At 39.1% G+C, this 17,519-nt stretch overlaps 1 protein-coding gene across 1 annotated transcript; it reads left to right on the plus strand.

Moving 5' to 3' along the window:
- Positions 1 to 726: 726 nt before the first annotated feature.
- Positions 727 to 2,174, plus strand: LOC121263820 (receptor-like protein Cf-9 homolog). Its single transcript, XM_041166901.1, has 2 exons — positions 727 to 1,853; positions 2,017 to 2,174. Exons 1-2 carry the CDS (start codon positions 759 to 761, stop codon positions 2,035 to 2,037), a joined length of 1,116 nt encoding a protein of 371 aa, XP_041022835.1. The 5' UTR covers positions 727 to 758; the 3' UTR covers positions 2,038 to 2,174.
- Positions 2,175 to 17,519: the final 15,345 nt, after the last annotated feature.

Raw genomic sequence — 17,519 nt, forward strand, 5'->3', positions numbered from 1 at the left:
TGACCATTAACAGGGGCATTTTGTTGGTATTATTCAAAGAGATTTGATTATCTTTTTAGTAAACTTCAAATTCAAAAGGAGTCAGGACACACACACAAAAGTCTTGCTTCACACTTGACTTATTACAAACACCTTTCTCATTCTCGCTCTATATCTACTTCTTGGTTACCTCTCCAAACCAAAACAAGAAATTAAACAGAAAAATGAAAATGCAATTCCTCCTTTCGCTTCTGATTCTGTGCCTCCTCCACGTCCATCCAACCCTCTCTAGCAGATACCTCCTCCTGGAACACAAAGCCCTCCTCTCCGTCAAATCCTCCATCACTGATGACCCACAATCAGCACTTTCTACGTGGAATGCCTCCACTAGCCACTGCAACTGGGAGGGTATCACGTGCCACCCTTCCCGTCGCCGCGTGACCGCCCTCAAGCTGGTTTACCTTCAACTCTCTGGTACTCTCTCCCCGGACCTAGCTCATCTCACTTTCCTGTCCGAACTCTCTGTCTCCCTCAATCAGCTCTCTGGGGCCATCCCCACCGAGCTCTCTTCCCTCTCTGCCCTCCGCGTCCTCGATCTCTCATATAATCACTTCCACGGCGCTATTCCTGCGTTTCTGTGCGACATGCTAGAGTTGGAGGAGTTGCACTTGGGGAAGAACAACTTTACCGGGATTATTCCTCAGAGGCAAGGAAAGAATGGGAAGCTTCAGCTACTTGATCTTTCATGGAATAAATTGACTGGTACTCTGCCTCTTGATATGTGTATTGGGAATCGGCTTGAGACTCTGAATACTGAGGAAAATTTATTGGTCGGTCCAATCCCGGACTCACTCGGGAGGTGCGAGTCGCTATCTGAGATCCGAATGGGGCACAACTTTCTCAACGGTTCAATGCCAAGAGATCTTTTCGGTTTGCCCAAACTCTCCTACGTGGAGCTGCAGAATAACCGTCTGACCGGGAAGTTTTCAATTTCCTCGAGAAACGATTCTCAATTGAGGGTACTAGATATTTCTGAAAACATGATTCATGGGGAGCTACCTAGTTGGATCTGGAGACTTCCCGATCTTCAGTTTTTGAATCTTTCTCATAATTGTCTAGAGACTCTAGATGTGAATTTAAACTCTCAGACTTCCCAACCCATGTTGAATATCGTAGACCTTCACTCCAACCAGCTCAAAGGGCAACTTTCAACTATCCCACTGGGTTTTCGACACCGAGTCCCGCGCTCGGGTTACGACAGTATGGCGAGGCCTCTTTTTTTCTTCTCTGTTTCAAGGAATAAATTTGACGGGACTATTCCTACGTCACTGTGCAATGCTGCCTATCTTAATGCTCTAGACTTGTCCCATAATCACTTGACTGGCACGATTCCCAAATGCTTAATTGAAAAGAGTAAATATCTAAAGGTGATGGATTTAGGGAAAAACAATCTTACTGGCGTAATTCCCAATTCCTTTCCAGACTTTTGTAGTTTAAAAGCTTTGGTTCTGAATGGAAATCAACTAGAAGGAGAGCTACCAAAATCCTTGGCCAAGTGCAATACAGAGTTGGAGGTTTTGGACGTCGGGAACAACCGCATTCAGGATACCTTCCCATGTTATTTGAAGAACATAGACACATTGAGAGTCCTTATTTTGCGATCTAACCAATTTTATGGGTCTGTTAATTGTCTAGACACTAATACCACCTGGTCCAACCTTCAAATTTTAGACCTCGCCTCAAACCATTTTGTTGGTAAGTTTTCAATACGTTACTTTTCTAGCTGGAAGGCAATGATGGGAACCGAAAATAAGACTCGATCTGAGTTTGAAGATCTCCAATATATAACGCCAGTTCTCACCTATCAAATTACGGTAAATGTTACATTAAAAGGTCAAGATTTGGAGTTAGTGAAGATCCGAACTATCTACACCTCACTTGACCTGTCGTGCAACAGTTTTGATGGACATATACCTGCAGAAATAGGAGAATTCAAAGCCCTATATGCCCTCAACTTATCTCACAATGCTTTTACAGGTAAAATCCCACAAGCTTTAGGAAAGTTGACTGCTCTTGAGTCACTAGACTTGTCGAGCAACAAGCTTATTGGAGAGATTCCTCTCCAACTTGCAGATGGTCTTAAGTTCCTGTCAACCCTTAACCTTTCGTTCAATCAATTGGCGGGAAAGATTCCACAGATCAAACAATTTCATACATTTCCAGAAAATTCATTCGAAGGAAATATAGGATTGTGTGACTTTCCTCTGAAAGAAAAATGCTTACATGAAGAATTGGGACTGTCACGTCCTCCATCTGAAGAATCTCACTCGTATTCTGGGAATTCAGTTGATTGGGAATTCTTAAGTGTTGAATTGGGATTTGTTTTCGGCTTTGGGATTTTTATTGGACCTCTTATATTTTGGAAGAGGTGGAGGAAGCGCTACTATAAACATGTCGACGACATTGTTTTTAAGATGTTACCTCGGGCATACATAAGCATAGAAAATCAACGAAGGCGAGCATCCAGGAATCAAGGACGTCAAGCACGAAGAAATCAAGGGGGGAGGGATTAGTGATAGATACGAGGAGCAATGCTCAATGATGTCAGGTATGTCTCCAATTGATTTTTTGGTATGCAATTAAATGTTGTCCGAAGTGATGTATTATAAATTAGCAATATTGTTGAAATTCATAAGGCATGATCTCCTACATGGCAGGCTACACAAATTGAACTGGATAGATCATTACAAAGTCGTTCAGGGAAGTCCCAATATGGCCTCGATCCCCACCAGCAGAAAGCGTTATGGGAATGAAATTAGATGTTTAACTGGTAAGGTAGAAAGTAAAATAAGAAATTACATTTGTATAAGTTTCTAATAGTATTGGCGTTACTTTATGTAAGAATTTAGTCTAATTTAACAAATTATATGAAACATTTTTTTCTGGTTTGCATAACCTATACGTAATACTATCCGCATTGAATTAGCTGACTATCCTCTATACCATTAATTTTTTTTAATTTATTATTAATTCATCTCTTTATTGGGAGAGGAGAGAGCGCAATCAAAACCGTACTTACACTTAGGCTACGATTGGGCACCTAGATGGGATGAGACTCATCTCAAAAACTTTCATAATATTCTTCCCCAATATCACTCAAACACAACAATTTTCAATTATCAATTTCAAATTTTAAACTTTTTTATCTAATCATTACATAATCACTACTATGAAGACCAATTCTTTCTTTTAGTTGTTGTTTGTGTGTGTGAAGTCTTGGCCAGTGTAAAAGACAAGACCACAAAAAAAAAAAAAAAATACACTACAAGGAATAAAAGGAACAAAAACGCTACAAAAAATTATTTGCAGTGTTTTTATAATCACTACACGTTGGACGCCAAAGATCGGATACAATATCTTTTTACCAGCGATTTGCTAGAAATAAACTTATTTTCGGCGAAATGAAATCGCCGCAAATAGTGAATAAAAACACCACAAAAACACCCTTCGGTTGCTCTTAAAATCGTTGGGAAATATTATTTGCCACAATTATTTTTTGCCGAAAATAGCTGATTATTCGCCGCTAAAATCTGTTTAACCATGGTAAGGGTTAAACAGATAACTATTTTGAGATTGTTTTTTTTTTTTTAATAAAGTTATTGAGATATTTGTAGAAATCAAAGGGGCGCTACTCCAATAGACATGAAGACATTAGAAACACCTAAGTAGAAAATAAAAAGAAAAAGATTTTGAAAATTAGCATAAGAAAAACTTCCTTTACAATTAGATTCGAAGTTGGGAAGTGTGTGCAAGTTGCTCCATATATATGCTTACATCTACGTATGTAAGTTAGACCTTATAACATTGTAGAATTAGCAAACTATAATTCTCACATTGTAATCTAGCAAGTTAGACCATATAACCAATTATCTCCAAGAAATTCAAGCCCATGCGAAAGCATTAGTAGTGTATACTGTAAAGGCTTTGTATTGAAGTATTGATTGAGTTTCCAAGCCAATAAATTACATAAATGGTTTCACATTTTTATTCTATCGGAGATAACAATAAATTAATAAGACACAGGAACTCAATTAATGACAGGAGCAGAAACTAAGTGAAGCGAACCCAACAATAACCAATGACATAGAGGAAGCTAGCTCAGCCAGTCACTTCTCATCCAAAGAACTGAGGGGACAGAACTGCAATAATACAACATAATTATAAATCATCAAAAGATCCATTGCAAACATTTATGCACATAAAAAATTCAGCAGAAAGGAATTGAATGAAAAGACTTGATTCAAAACAGCATAAAACAGGGAAACCAAATGAAGGAAAACTTCAACAAATACCATGATCTCATTAGCCACATATAACATTATCAAAAAGTACATTCATTACAAAACAAATGACAGAAAATACCTAAAATTGATTTATCGTTTCCTTTTCTATTCATTTCAAAAAGTACATTTTCAAATCTAAGGAACACACAAAAGAAGATGGCAAAAGATATACAAGCAATAGGCTAAAAAGAATGCAATATACCAATGTGATATCTACCACACCACTAACGAATAATAATAAAACAGGAAAAATTGCAAGCAAGCATCATAATTTCATAGAGTATTTATGTTACAATGTGACAGATCAATATAAGAGTGTTTCAAGTATCAATACAAAAGCAGTAAAGATTTCATTTTGAATAAGTAATACATAATCAAAGTATTTGTCATTTACATTCTAAATGAGATAAAAACTCTATAAACAAAATAATGAAGCTGATATAGTTGCTAAAGGCAAAAACATTACAAACTAAATTTTAAATTAGGCTGTTAGCAAAGATTCCACATGTCATGAAACTCAATCAAAGTTAAAGAAATAAAACCCCATAAAAATTACGGACCATATTCTTACCTAATCAAGTACAAGAATTTCACAATGTGATCGATGGATGATGATAGAAGTAGACCAGCTGGCAAGCATTTTGGTATACCAATAATTCGAAATCAGGGGAAAACAAAAAATATATAAATAGGAAAATGAGTATAAACATCCGAGAAACCAAAATAGCTGCTAGATTTATGAGTTATATGCACAACTATCTACCAAACCCACCTTCAAGGCGCTAAGAATTTCGCTTAATTTGAGATAAAAACAACTTTCCTATTGTTGGTAAACAAAAGCAGAGGGTTACTTTGTTCTGGGTTGGCTTACAGTGTTGAAGGGGAGGCAGTGGAGCATGGGGGTCGCATTACGGCCACGTGGAGGGATGACTTGCGGTGGTGTTGCGCCGTGGAGGAAGGCAGCGTAGAGCTTGTACGAGGCGCTTGAGCTAGATCCGTACAGGGTAGAGCAGATTGATGGTGAGAGAGAGGGAGAGCTTGTGGAGGGGCTGGGGACAGTTTGGGGTAGCTACGCTGGTAGCTGGAGGTGGTGCGGCGGCTAAGGATGCGGCAGCACAGGGAACCCGAGAGAGAAAGGACTTCGAGGGTGAAGAGAGAGGGAAATTTGCGGGAGAGAGAGAGAGAGAAGCTGCGAGGGAGGAGCTTGGCTCGGTTGGCCGGCGACGATAGAGGTGGACGGTGACAGCGGGTCGATGGCGGCGTTCAGTGGCAGCTGCATGGAGGCGTGAAGAGTATAGATCGAGGGAGAGAAGCAGAACGACACTGGGGGCAAGAGAAAGGGGAGGGAAAAAAAGTGAGATTTTTTTGGCGCCGAGTGATTAAAATTGAGTTTTTACAACTAAATTTACATCATTGGAAAATGGTCTCTTTTTTGGTTTTTGATTATTGCAGCAATGCTTCCGTCGCAAAAAGTAAAAAATGCCGGATAAAACTAATTTAATTATTGCGGCGAATTATAGTCGTCATAAAAAATAAAACAATCGCTGTAAAAGACCAATTTCAAACTTTGATGTAAAAACTTTGCGACGACAACAAAATCGTCGAAAAAAAAAATTTTTGCTGCGATTTTATTTCCGTCAAACATAAAATCGCTGGAAAAGGACATTTGTCTTATAATGATAAGGCCCAACCCCTCATCCCTAAAACGACGTCATTTTGTACTAAAAAAGGGGGGTATGAAACCCTAATGCGCTACACCCCTCCCTCTCTTTTCTCTTCTTTCCTCATTCTCCCCCTCTTCCTTCCTACACCACACCCCTCCCCGAGCTCCTCTCTCCCTCTTTACAACTCGTGACCTCCCTGCATGCACCTTCTCTCTCTCTCTCTCTCTTTGCGCTTCCAATAACCGGCATAATGATCCTTATTCACGGGCAACACTCGATCACAAGGGATCACCGATCTACAACCCAACCATCGCGAGCAGCACCATCCATGGCTAACCACGTTTTCTACAAGCTGAAAAACAGATCAAACACATGCTCCTCCACCTAGATATATCGTTGTCTACCGACCTTGAGGCCAAGTGGCTTATATCTCTCATATTCGTGCATGGCAAACCGAAATACTACTGCCATGGAACGGTCATCCGCAGCACCTTACTTGCTACCCTTCACTTCAAAAACCACCCAAATATGCCGAGGTGAGATTTTCCTCCGTCTCTCTCCATTATTGAACATCACCGTCCCCATCTCTTTGATGTATGTCTTGTTCTTGGTTTTAGATCGGTGGCCTATGTTTGTGCTCTATTTGGTGACCCACTACCATCTGCATGCCAGTAAGCCCATCTCTTTCCATTTCTCTCCCTCATTGTCATCCTCTTTCTTTCCCTCTATATCTCACTTTGTTTCTTTGTTTTGCAAGAACCATCGCATGCTATTTAGATAAAAAATATATCTGGAAGGTCACAAAGAACACACGACCGTCTAGAGACAATATCCTTCCAGGGACAATGCGACAGCACTTGGAGTCTGAGCTACAATGGAGATGCCGACGACAAGATGATCTCCAACGGTTCTGGAATATAGTAGGAAGATGAACAGTTTTCTTAGCCGTTGAAGTTCAACAGAGTAGAGGAAGAGAAAGAGGACGTGTGTGGCTTACCAAAAGCGAGGGACGCTGTGGGACGATGGTTTTGAGTGGCCGAATCGAGATCAATTGCAGCAGCAGCTTTTGATGGAACAAAGCCCAATTTTTGTCATTGTTTGGCTAAGAAAAAAGCAGTGGAGAAAAGAGGAAGAGGAATCGGTGTGGTCTTACTGAGAAACGGCAGAGGACGACAGAGCAAATATGGAGAAAATTTCTCCTTTGAACGTGGTGGTGAAATACTGAGAGAAAATTTCTTTGTACTATTAGATCAAGAGTAACGTGGAGAGATGAAGGTGAGCTTACGATGAGGCTTACTGAGTTTAAGGAGCGGCGGCTGAGGACCACAATGGTTGGTTGGGCTCGATTTGTTTATAAAGGGAATAAAGGCTGGGTTTCTCTATTATTGGTGGAGGTGTGTTGAGGAGTTGGCAAAGGAAAAACAAATAGATGGGAACTGTCTTGGACGTGTTCAATCCAGTGTTTCAGTGAATTTTAGCAGAGGAAGACTCGGTATGATGACCGAGAATGAAGGGATAACAAAGGAAGGTGGCGTGAATTGAAGAGTGTGACTTAAGCAATTTATTTATAGTAAGTTTCGGTGTGGCTGAAACTAACATGAGTATGTTTTACGCATGTAGAGGAGACTTGGCAACTTATCAGTGAGACTTGGTCAGCAGTGTTACGATCAAACACTGCAAGTTTTAACTAACTATTTAATCACTTTTATATATTAATAGTGAAATGATAAAATTAATATTAATTTGAATTAAAATATTTATAACAATATTTAATAAAAAATTAAAACTAATAATAATAACTAGATGATTAAATTTATCTTGTATGTATGTCCCAAATTTACGATCGGTATGTTACAATTACGCAAGGTCCCACCAACTCTTTCACAATGTGAATTGGGGAAGTGCTCATAGGAGGAGCGAATAGTAATCTGCAGTGAGAGAAGTTGGAAATGTGAAGCAAAGACAATTAGGATGAGAGCACGGCCACTTGTGAAAAACAAGAAGATGCAAGACAAAATGTGTAATGACTTCAGCTGTGAAGTAGTACCTAACAACAGATATGCTAATTGCTAAACACCTCCATCTTGTTCTTTATTTTGTCGAATATTTAACGGCCTCTGCAATTAAGCATTAAGACACAAAAAAATAATAAATAAATAAATATTATAGCTCTTTCGCTCCTTCAAATGGATCCCAACCCATTTGAGCTTTTTTGTTGTCAACTATTTTCTTGAAAGAAAAGAGAACTATAAGAAGGAGGATTGGATTGGTCAGGTCCCTGGCCACCATCCAAGCCTTTCCATATGTTCATTGCTATTATAGTGCTCACTGCATGCACTAAAAGTGGCCAATTCCAGAACAAAAAAGAAGAAGCCTCTATACAATAGCTGCAGCCACAAATTAAGAAAGCCAAAAAATTACAAACCAAATAGATCACACAAATAAGAAAAAAATAAAGAAGCGAGAAGCAAAGACCTAATACCTCACTTTAATAACCTCAAATAAGGAAAACCAATTATGTCTATGCGAAGAAGGCCTCTTAACTGACTAGAAAAAGTATCTTTATCATCAACCTTGTCCATATTTAAACTCTCAGCACTCTGCTTAGAGAGAAAATCAGCTACAGCATTACCTTCGCGATAGATATGAGTAATTTTATAGTCCCACAACAGTATTAAGGAAGATGATGAAGATCTGTCACAATCCCAACTGAAGCAACAAATCAGTAGCAAAGCAATAAATCAGCAGCAAATCTGTCCAGCAGTAAATCAAGGGATTGTTTGAAAATTATTTGTAAATGCTGTCAGCTTTGATTTCCTATGTAAATGCTTTACGTTGTATATTTTCATAGATAGCTCATTAGAAACTTGTATTTAAGGCTAATAAGAATTGCAATATTTGTGTGTTCAAAAATAAAATCAAGTGCAATACCTTGTTTCTTTATGGTATCAATAGAGCCAGTCCTCTAACGAGTTTCCCTACATTGTTCTTCTTTCCTCTATCTCGATCATGGCCGCTGTTCCTGCACAATCCTCTTCCTCCGAAACATCCATCATCACAATCAACTCAGCCACCACCATTAATGAAAAACTTACCCCTGCCACATTTCCCCAATGGAGAGCTCAATTTGAGGCACTACTCATAGGTTACGACCTTATTGATTTTGTCATCGGAAAACATCAATGTCCAGCCATTGATGCCACAAATTCTGCCACCTCCCAAGCCGCGTACTCCCACTGGGTTCGCCAAGATAAACTTCTCCTCCATGCCATTCTTGCTTCCACCTCCATGACAATCACCCCACTTCTTGCCTCTTGCAAAACGTCTCAACATGCTTGGTCTACTCTTACTCGACTTTATGCGGGCAAATCTCGAACACGTGCAATGCAACTCAAGGAGGATTTGACATTGAGCACCCGTGGCAATAGATCTGTCACCGAATTTCTCCAAAGCATAAAAATGCTTGCTGATGAACTCGCAAGCATAGATCATCCTGTTTCAGATGATGATCTCACACTCTATATTTTAAATGGCCTTGGACCAAAATTCCGTGAGATTACAACACCCATCCGTGCTCGGGAAAAATATTATATTATTTTTGTTGATCATTATACCAAATATATTTGGCTCTATCCTATGCACAATAAATCCAATGTCAAACTATTTTTCCTCAATTTCGACATCTTGTGGAAAATAGATTTAACACCAAAATCAAGAGTCTATACTCGGACAATGGTGAAGAGTATATTGGGTTAAAATCTTATTTATCTGTCCATGGCATTGCTCACTATACCACTGCTCCGCACACCCCACAACAAAATGGCATGTCTGAAAGACACCATTGCCATCTTGTTGAAACAGGGCTCACTCTCCCCGCAGATGCTCACATGCCTCGATCATTTTGGCCCTACGCCTTTCAAGCTGCTACCTACCTTATCAACAGGATGTCAAGTTCCATATCTCAAAATAAATCCCCATTTGAGCATCTATTTAAACAAGCACCAAATTACATGAAACTCAAACAGTTTGGTTGCTTATGCTACCCTTTTACCAGGCCCTATAACAATAATAAGCTGGAACCCAAAGCGAAGCCGTGTGTGTTTGTGGGTTACTCTCTGTCTCAAAATGCCTATTTATGTATGGAGCCCAAAACGCAGCGTCTTTATCACTCTCACCATGTCCTGTTTGATGAAGGGAACTTTCCCTTTGCTTCGCCCAGCTCTCTAAATCATGCAGACCCATTTCTGCCCTCAAGAGAAAAACAGTCTCATGTTCCGATCTCCTTGCCCAAAATCTCATCCCCTTCGGCTCTGCCTCTCACAATTCTGAAAATGGATACCTTCGTGGATCGCTCGCCTCTGGTTGCGTCTTCTTCGGCTCCGAATCCTTCTCAGGTAAATATTTCTTCCTCATCTCCATTGATTGAACAAGAAATTTCATCTATTCCGATTTCTGAACCTCATCCATCAGTTCCTACCCAAACCGAGTCTGTGATGCCCTCGACTGTTGATTTGCGCACACACACTATGGTAACCCGATCAATGAATAACATTTACAGACCAAAAAATCACCAAACATCCCATTCCTTCATCATTGGAACCCAACACAGTCTCTAAGGCCATTTCTGATCCCAGATGGCGTGAAGCCATGTCCTTAGAATTAACTGCCGTCATGAGTCATGATACATGGCAGCTTGTTCCACCCCCAAAAGGGTGCAATATAATTGGATGCAAATGGGTTTTTCGGATTAAAAGAAATGCAGATGGTTCAATTGATTGGTTCAAAGCCAGACTTATGGCAAAAGGTTTCATGTGGTGATTAGAATCTAAATTAGTTCGAGCAAAACTCTTCATGTGGTGATTCCTGAAAACATGTAAAATCTCATTGTATTTACTATTAAGCTATGCATTAACAACATTTAATTTAGTCGTGAAGTCCACATATTGTGTTTATCGTTTTTTTCGAATTATAAAATGCGTTCAAGTTCGAAAATTAGAACAAATTTTCAATCTCCCCCCGTTTTAGTGCTTTTTGTAAGCATCCTGCAGCATAATTATATATCCTGTCACCACATTCTTCTTCAACACCCTCATGCAGGCCCCATTATTAGCTAGCACTCTAAAATCACACGTAGAAGAAGAAGATGACTACTGTAATCACACTCATGAGTTTTAACATCAGACTCACATATTACTCAACTAAACAAGAAGAGGTTATAAAAATAACCGGCCTGGCCTCAATCTTCCCCAACCTTCGACCCTCCCATCCCCTTTCTTCCCTCCCACCAAAATTAATTGTGTCACCCTATTTCATAATCTCACCAAAATGTGGGCCCTTGATTTTAAATGTCAACGCATGGGATGATGTTGATCCTTGGATTAGGTGCTAGCTATTAAAAAAAATATTGTACCATATATATCGTTCTCCACATTATGACAAATAACATCTTAATTTAAGCTATCAAATAAAATTATAATATACATTTTATAAATCAAAGAAGCTTATCCTTTGAAGAGTTTCTATGAAACAGAGTCATCTCGGCTGGGATGGGTGGCGGGCATTCCCTCTCCAAAAACATATTAGAGTCTTCATTTTTCTTCTCTACTTATATCAAATCATCTTGTGTATTTCCAATTGTTTATTCAAGAAAATTTTCAATTGGAAAAAAAATCCTCTTCTCCTTTTATCTTCATTTTCTTGAAAAAAAATAAACTATTTTCAATATAGTTCACCCCATCAAACGCTCAAAATTAGTGAACTATTATAAATCTCAACAGATTATAACACAATCTCTTATCTTGATATTGCAATTCTCCAAACAATTGGTATCAAAACGCCAATCGCTTTTATCTTCATTAGTTGTAAAACAGAGAAAGAAAACAGAGACAGGGGAAGTAGAAACTGCAGAAAGAGGACTTCAAGATTCGTGTATTCAAGATTCTTGATTTTTTGTACAATTATTTATGACGACTAAATAATTTTGCCGCAATATACTTTTTGAGATACGTTATTTGCGTCCACTTTTCCTGGGAAGGATTGTATATTTGAGATACCTTACAACAATTTTTTGAGATAATGTTGCGTAATTAGCGGCGAGAAGAAATTGAAGGTGATAGTTTTTCGCAGTGCTATTCAGTACTTTTTGCACTATTTTTAGTGCCACAAATAGTTTCCGTTGAAGATAAATGCAACTTGGAATCAATTTATAATTGGAGTTAATTTTTCCGTGATGATTAATTTGTCTTTAAAAATAGTTATTAACAAATATAATTAATTTCCCACAAGAAATTTAATATAAGAGAACAAAAGATTCAGATATCTACAATTTGTTGCCCATCCCACATAATACATTTATTATTATAATTAGTCAATTCAAATACTATACGTATATTGATAAAAAAAAAATTACTATACGTATTATATATAGACTACAATTTGCACTAGTTATTCACAAACATATAAATGGTAACCAAGTTAAAAACCAAGCCCAACTTACAGCATTCGATTTGGGAATGCCTCGTAGCACTTCGTAGCATGCATATGAATGTACAAGAAAAAAAAAAAAGAGTCCCAAATTGAAATCTCGGAGTATTAACAACAACCGCATCAATCAATTGAGTTTTCTTCGAAGGTGTCGGTCATTTTGCTTCATTTTATGGCGAGAACTCATTGTAGTGAAAAGCAAAGGCGGCTCAATGTGAATTGAGATCAAAGATAAAAGTTTAAAACCAGACTATTATATTTTAACATATCAGCCCCTAATATCATTACTAATGCATGTTTTGTAGCCACCCGTAGTGACGGTGCTCCAGGTACCTGGGAGGGTTGAAGAACACGTGTCTGGGTGTGAATGTGTCGCACTCTAGGTATTTACGGCCCAATGAGATTTTATGTTGATTATAGCTCGGATTTTCTCCATATTAGCTTCAATGCCCCTTTCTGAGATCATGAACCAAATGAACTTTTCCAATCCTACCCCAAAAGCTCAATTTGCAAAATTGAGTTTCATCATGTACTTCTAGAGGACTACGAAGGATTCCATTAGGTCATCGGCGTGCCCCTCTATCTCCTTGCTCTTGACAAGTAGGTCATCGACATACACTTCTACACTATGACTGATTTATTCTTTAAACATTCGGTTAACCAACCTCTTATAGGTGGCTCCGACATTCTTGAGGCCGAAGGGCATAACCTGGTAGTAGTACACACCTCTGTCCATATTAAAAGCAGTCTTCTACTTATCTTCTAGGCCGATACGAATTTTATTATACCCAGAGCAGGCGTTCAAGAAGCTCAGTATCTTGTGTATGGTTGTCGAGTCGACGATCAAGTTGATGTGTGGCAAAGGGAAGTTATCCTTTGACATGCCTTGCTCAAGTCGGTGAAGTCTGCATATATCTTCTACTTGCCATTCAACTTTTGTACTAAGACCACATTGGAAAGCCATTTCGGGTAATGGGCTTCCCAGATGAATCCAGCAGCCAGTAGTCAGTCGACCTCCTCTGCTATTGTGAAGTACTTCTCCGCGATGAAGCTTCGCCTCTTTTTTCAGATCTTCCTTGCGTCGAGGTTCACACTCAGGCGATGTTTTATTACGTTCCTATCGATCCTAGACATATCAGCATGGCACCAAGCAAATACATCCTGATGTTCAGCGAGGAGCCATATTAATTGGGACCTCGTTCCGCTACTCATCCTCGTCCTTAATCTCACACTCCTCTCCGAATGCACGATGTCCAGGGATATCAAATCGAATAACTCATCGGTCTCTCTGATAGCCTCAAAGCTTGTTCCCTGCTCCAGGCACAAGCCTTGCCACATGCTCCTCGGTCTCTGCAGTTATGTCTCCTCGACCGGCCGGTGCATCTTCTTGGTTGTGGGCCATTCGGGAGCGAGTCGCAGTTGGAGTATAAAAGGCAGGCTAATGCTGTTAGACCAAAATAATTTTGTGTCACACATACGATGCCAACTTTGAATGCATATTTTGTAGCCACTTGCAGTGACGACATTCTAGGTACCTACGAGGGTGGAAGAAAGAGTGTTTAGGTGCGAATGTGTCGTCGCCGATGCCAAGTCAGAATCTCTAGAACTAGAGAGGGAAAAAGAGAGTAGTGAGAAGTTAGAGAGAGTGATCTAGTTTGTAACATGCCTTTTTCTCGACCTCATGTTCTCTCCTCATTGGGGTCCTATCAACTCAGACTACCATACTATCGCATTCAATGCGGCAACCCCTTCTCAGCAACTGGGTCTTCTATCAAGATTTCCTACACACATGCCATGTCGGTGTATTTAATGCGGCATTTCCTCTTCACATGTAATATCGGCAGGGCTCCACCCGCACCTGCCATGATCTGGATCTCCCTTACAAAAGGTTGGGTCAGGGTAGGCACACCTGAACCTCAAGGCAAGAGACCTTATGGGTATAGGCCCGAGCTCAAAAAGGGGAGAAATATCCCTTCCAATCATTTTTTTATTGAAAGAATTGAAGACTTCTTTTTTTCACTCATCGAACTTTCTATCATCATCATTATAGTAAACATACATTATTTATCCTATTTTAGACTTTATTTTAATTTATTTTCAAAATACACTATGACATTGATAATTTTTAGGGGCCTTGCTCTTTGGAGGGCCTTAGACAACTGCCTAATGGCCTAACCATAAACTTGGCACTGGTAAAAAGATAAAGATGAAAAAGAATATTTATTGGACAAATTTTAAAACTTTGATTACATCGGACTCCTAATTTAATATTCGAGCAAGTTCGAACTTGTTAACGAGTTGTTTGATTTAAATAAATAGATTTTTTATATTTTATTTGATAATTTTATCTGCAATGTTGATAAATAAACTTTGAGTTTCTACTAATATCTTTCTGAAGTTTTATACACCAATATTAACAATTAGATTCATAAAGACTCAAATAACATGTTTAATATTAGGAACATGATTTCTTATACGTCTTTTTTAAATATTCTTATTATAATGATGGAGTTAATTAATATTATAAAAAATAAATGCGAAATTATTCAAATTTATATGAGCTTATACAAGTGGAGCTGATTTGTATAGAAGTTGTATCATTAATAATGAAGGGAAATCCTTGCATTGGGACTAAAGTCAAAGAACAGTGTGATGTAGTGTTGGAGGTTCTGGAAATGGAAAGTCGTGATGGGCATTTTGATAATACTCTTGACGGTGCTAGTGGTTTGGAGTACTATTCTGATGGTGAGGTGGTGGGTAAGGGCATGAGGTGAGGAAGGAAAAGGCTTATGATTCTGACCCGAAGCCTCTTGGGAGTAAAACCAAATGGAACGAACAATTGACCCATTTTGTTCGACATTCGCAGCGGGTGACTACCCGCACCTCTAAGCTTAATTTATGATTTAGGATGGTCTAGAAAGAGACTTAAGAGTTTAGTTAAAAAGTATCGGGCGACAGTTGTGGCAATTTTGGAACCTTTTCACGAGGAATAAAAAATGCAACAACTGGCGGTTTTCTTTGAGTTTTCGAAGTATTGCTGTAATGAGTGTTCAAGGGTAAAGTGTGGCTTTTCTGGAATGATTATTATGAGTTTGGGGTGCTTCATATGACTGATCAATCCCTTTCGGGTTGGTTTTGTTTGGGTCCTAAACAAGTTTTGGTGACCTTTGTTTATGCCAAATGTACTCAGTTAGAACGACATGGTTTATGGGGTGAGCTTGAAAGTATTTGTACTGTAGAATCTCAGTGGTTGGTGATAGGGGATTTTAGTGCAATACGCTCGGATTTAGAACGTATTGGGGGGCATCCACATCCATTGTCGGCAATGTCTTATTGTAATGTAAACTTGGATAATTGTGGACTTGTAGAGATGAGAGTTCAAGGAAGAAGTATGTCTTGGTGTAATGGCCATGAGGGTCGGTCTCGAAGTTGGGCCCGATTAGACTGAGCGGAGATGAATATTGCTTTCTCTAATTTATTTGGCATGGCTTATATGGAATATCTGATGAGGAAATCATCCGATCATTGTCCCATGGTGGTTCATATGTGTCTCCTGAGATACTCGTATGGTCCTTCTCCTTTTCACTTTCAAAATATGTGGTGCTCACATGAATCATTTTTTAAGTGTGTGAAGGACGTATGGACTCAACCAGAAGTAGGTCATAGTGGTTTGTATAAACTCGTTGCTAAACTGAAGAAAGTGAAGGCTGCTTTGAAACTTTGGAACAGGAATATTTTTGGCCGTGTGGATCTCTCGATTAAGGCACCAGAGGAGAAGGTGGAGTTCCTCAATTTCTAACTACAGGATAGACATGATCCAGATGTTGAAGTAGAATTTTTGCTTGCTAAACAGAAGCTGGCAGAATGGGAAGCATGGGAAGAAATCAGTCTGGCTCAAAAAGCAAAGAAGAAATGGTTACAAGAGGAGGATCAAAATTCCAGATTTTTTCATGCATCTATTAACCAACGTTGGAAGAATTCTTTTGTGTCGTGCATCAAACTTACGGATGGAACTGTGCTGTCAACGCCGGAGGCTATTCACAACGAGGCAACAGATTTCTTTTAGAATTTTTGTCCTCAAGGCCGACTGTGCAGCCTGCGGACCTTTCGGAGTTGGTAAGTCCTGTGATTTTGGTTGATGAAAATATTTTGATTTTTGAGAGCCCAACGGTAGATGAAGTTAGAGCAGCAGGCTTCTCCATTCCGAAGCATAGTTCACCTAGACCGGATGATTTCCGATCTGGTTTTTATGTCTTTTTGGGAGATTGTGAAGGATGATGTGGTTGAAGCAGCGCGAGATTTTTTTAGTGGTGCGACGTTAACAAGGTTTTACTCGTCTTCTTTTATTGTTCAGATCCCAAAAGTGTCAGACCCAAAGAGTTTCGACAAATTTAGGCCTATTACTCTTTGCTTTGTGGCTTATAAAATTTTTTCTAAGATTTTGGTTAACAGGATGACTAGTTTGCTGTCAAAGCTGATTTCACAGGAACATGGAGCTTTCATTCCTGGGCGTAGTATTTTCGAAAATATTACACTTACTCAGGATATGGTTCAGTCATTACACAAAAAGATCCAAGGTGGCAATATTATGTTGAAGGTCGATATGGCTAAGGCGTATGACAAAGTTCACTTGGAGTTTCTTTTGTAGGTCCTTAGTAGCTTTGGTTTCAACGATAAATTTTGCAAGTTCATTGCGAAGTGTGTCCAATCTCCTTGGTTTTCTATTATGCTTAATGGAACCTACAAAGGCTAATTTCATCCTTCTAAAGGTTTGCGGCAAGGTGACCCACTTTTGCCGTATCTTTTTATTGTTATGGAGGAAATTCTTTCTCGACTTTTAGCGACTAAATTTGGGGAAGGATGGATTGTCAAGTTTTACCATCCAAGAGGTGCTCCTTTGGTTTCGCATTTAAGCTATGCAGACAATTTGTTGGTTTTCGCTAATGGTGATGCAAGGTTGTTTTGGATGTTGTTGCGGGCCTTAGAGAAATAAGAAAACTAGTCGGGCCAATTCTTCAGGATGGAAAAATCTGCTATTTATTTTTCAAAG

The sequence above is a fragment of the Juglans microcarpa x Juglans regia genome, chromosome 4S, assembly GCF_004785595.1.
Source record: "Juglans microcarpa x Juglans regia isolate MS1-56 chromosome 4S, Jm3101_v1.0, whole genome shotgun sequence".
Lineage (NCBI taxonomy): Eukaryota > Viridiplantae > Streptophyta > Magnoliopsida > Fagales > Juglandaceae > Juglans > Juglans microcarpa x Juglans regia.

Excerpts from the sequence above, each read along its gene's own strand:
- LOC121263820 (XM_041166901.1), top strand. The coding sequence starts at position 759 with ATGTGTATTGGGAATCGGCTTGAGACTCTGAATACTGAGGAAAATTTA. Across the intron at positions 1,854-2,016 it reads TTCTCACCTATCAAATTACG|GTAAAATCCCACAAGCTTTA; the intron begins GTAAATGTTACA and ends ATGCTTTTACAG.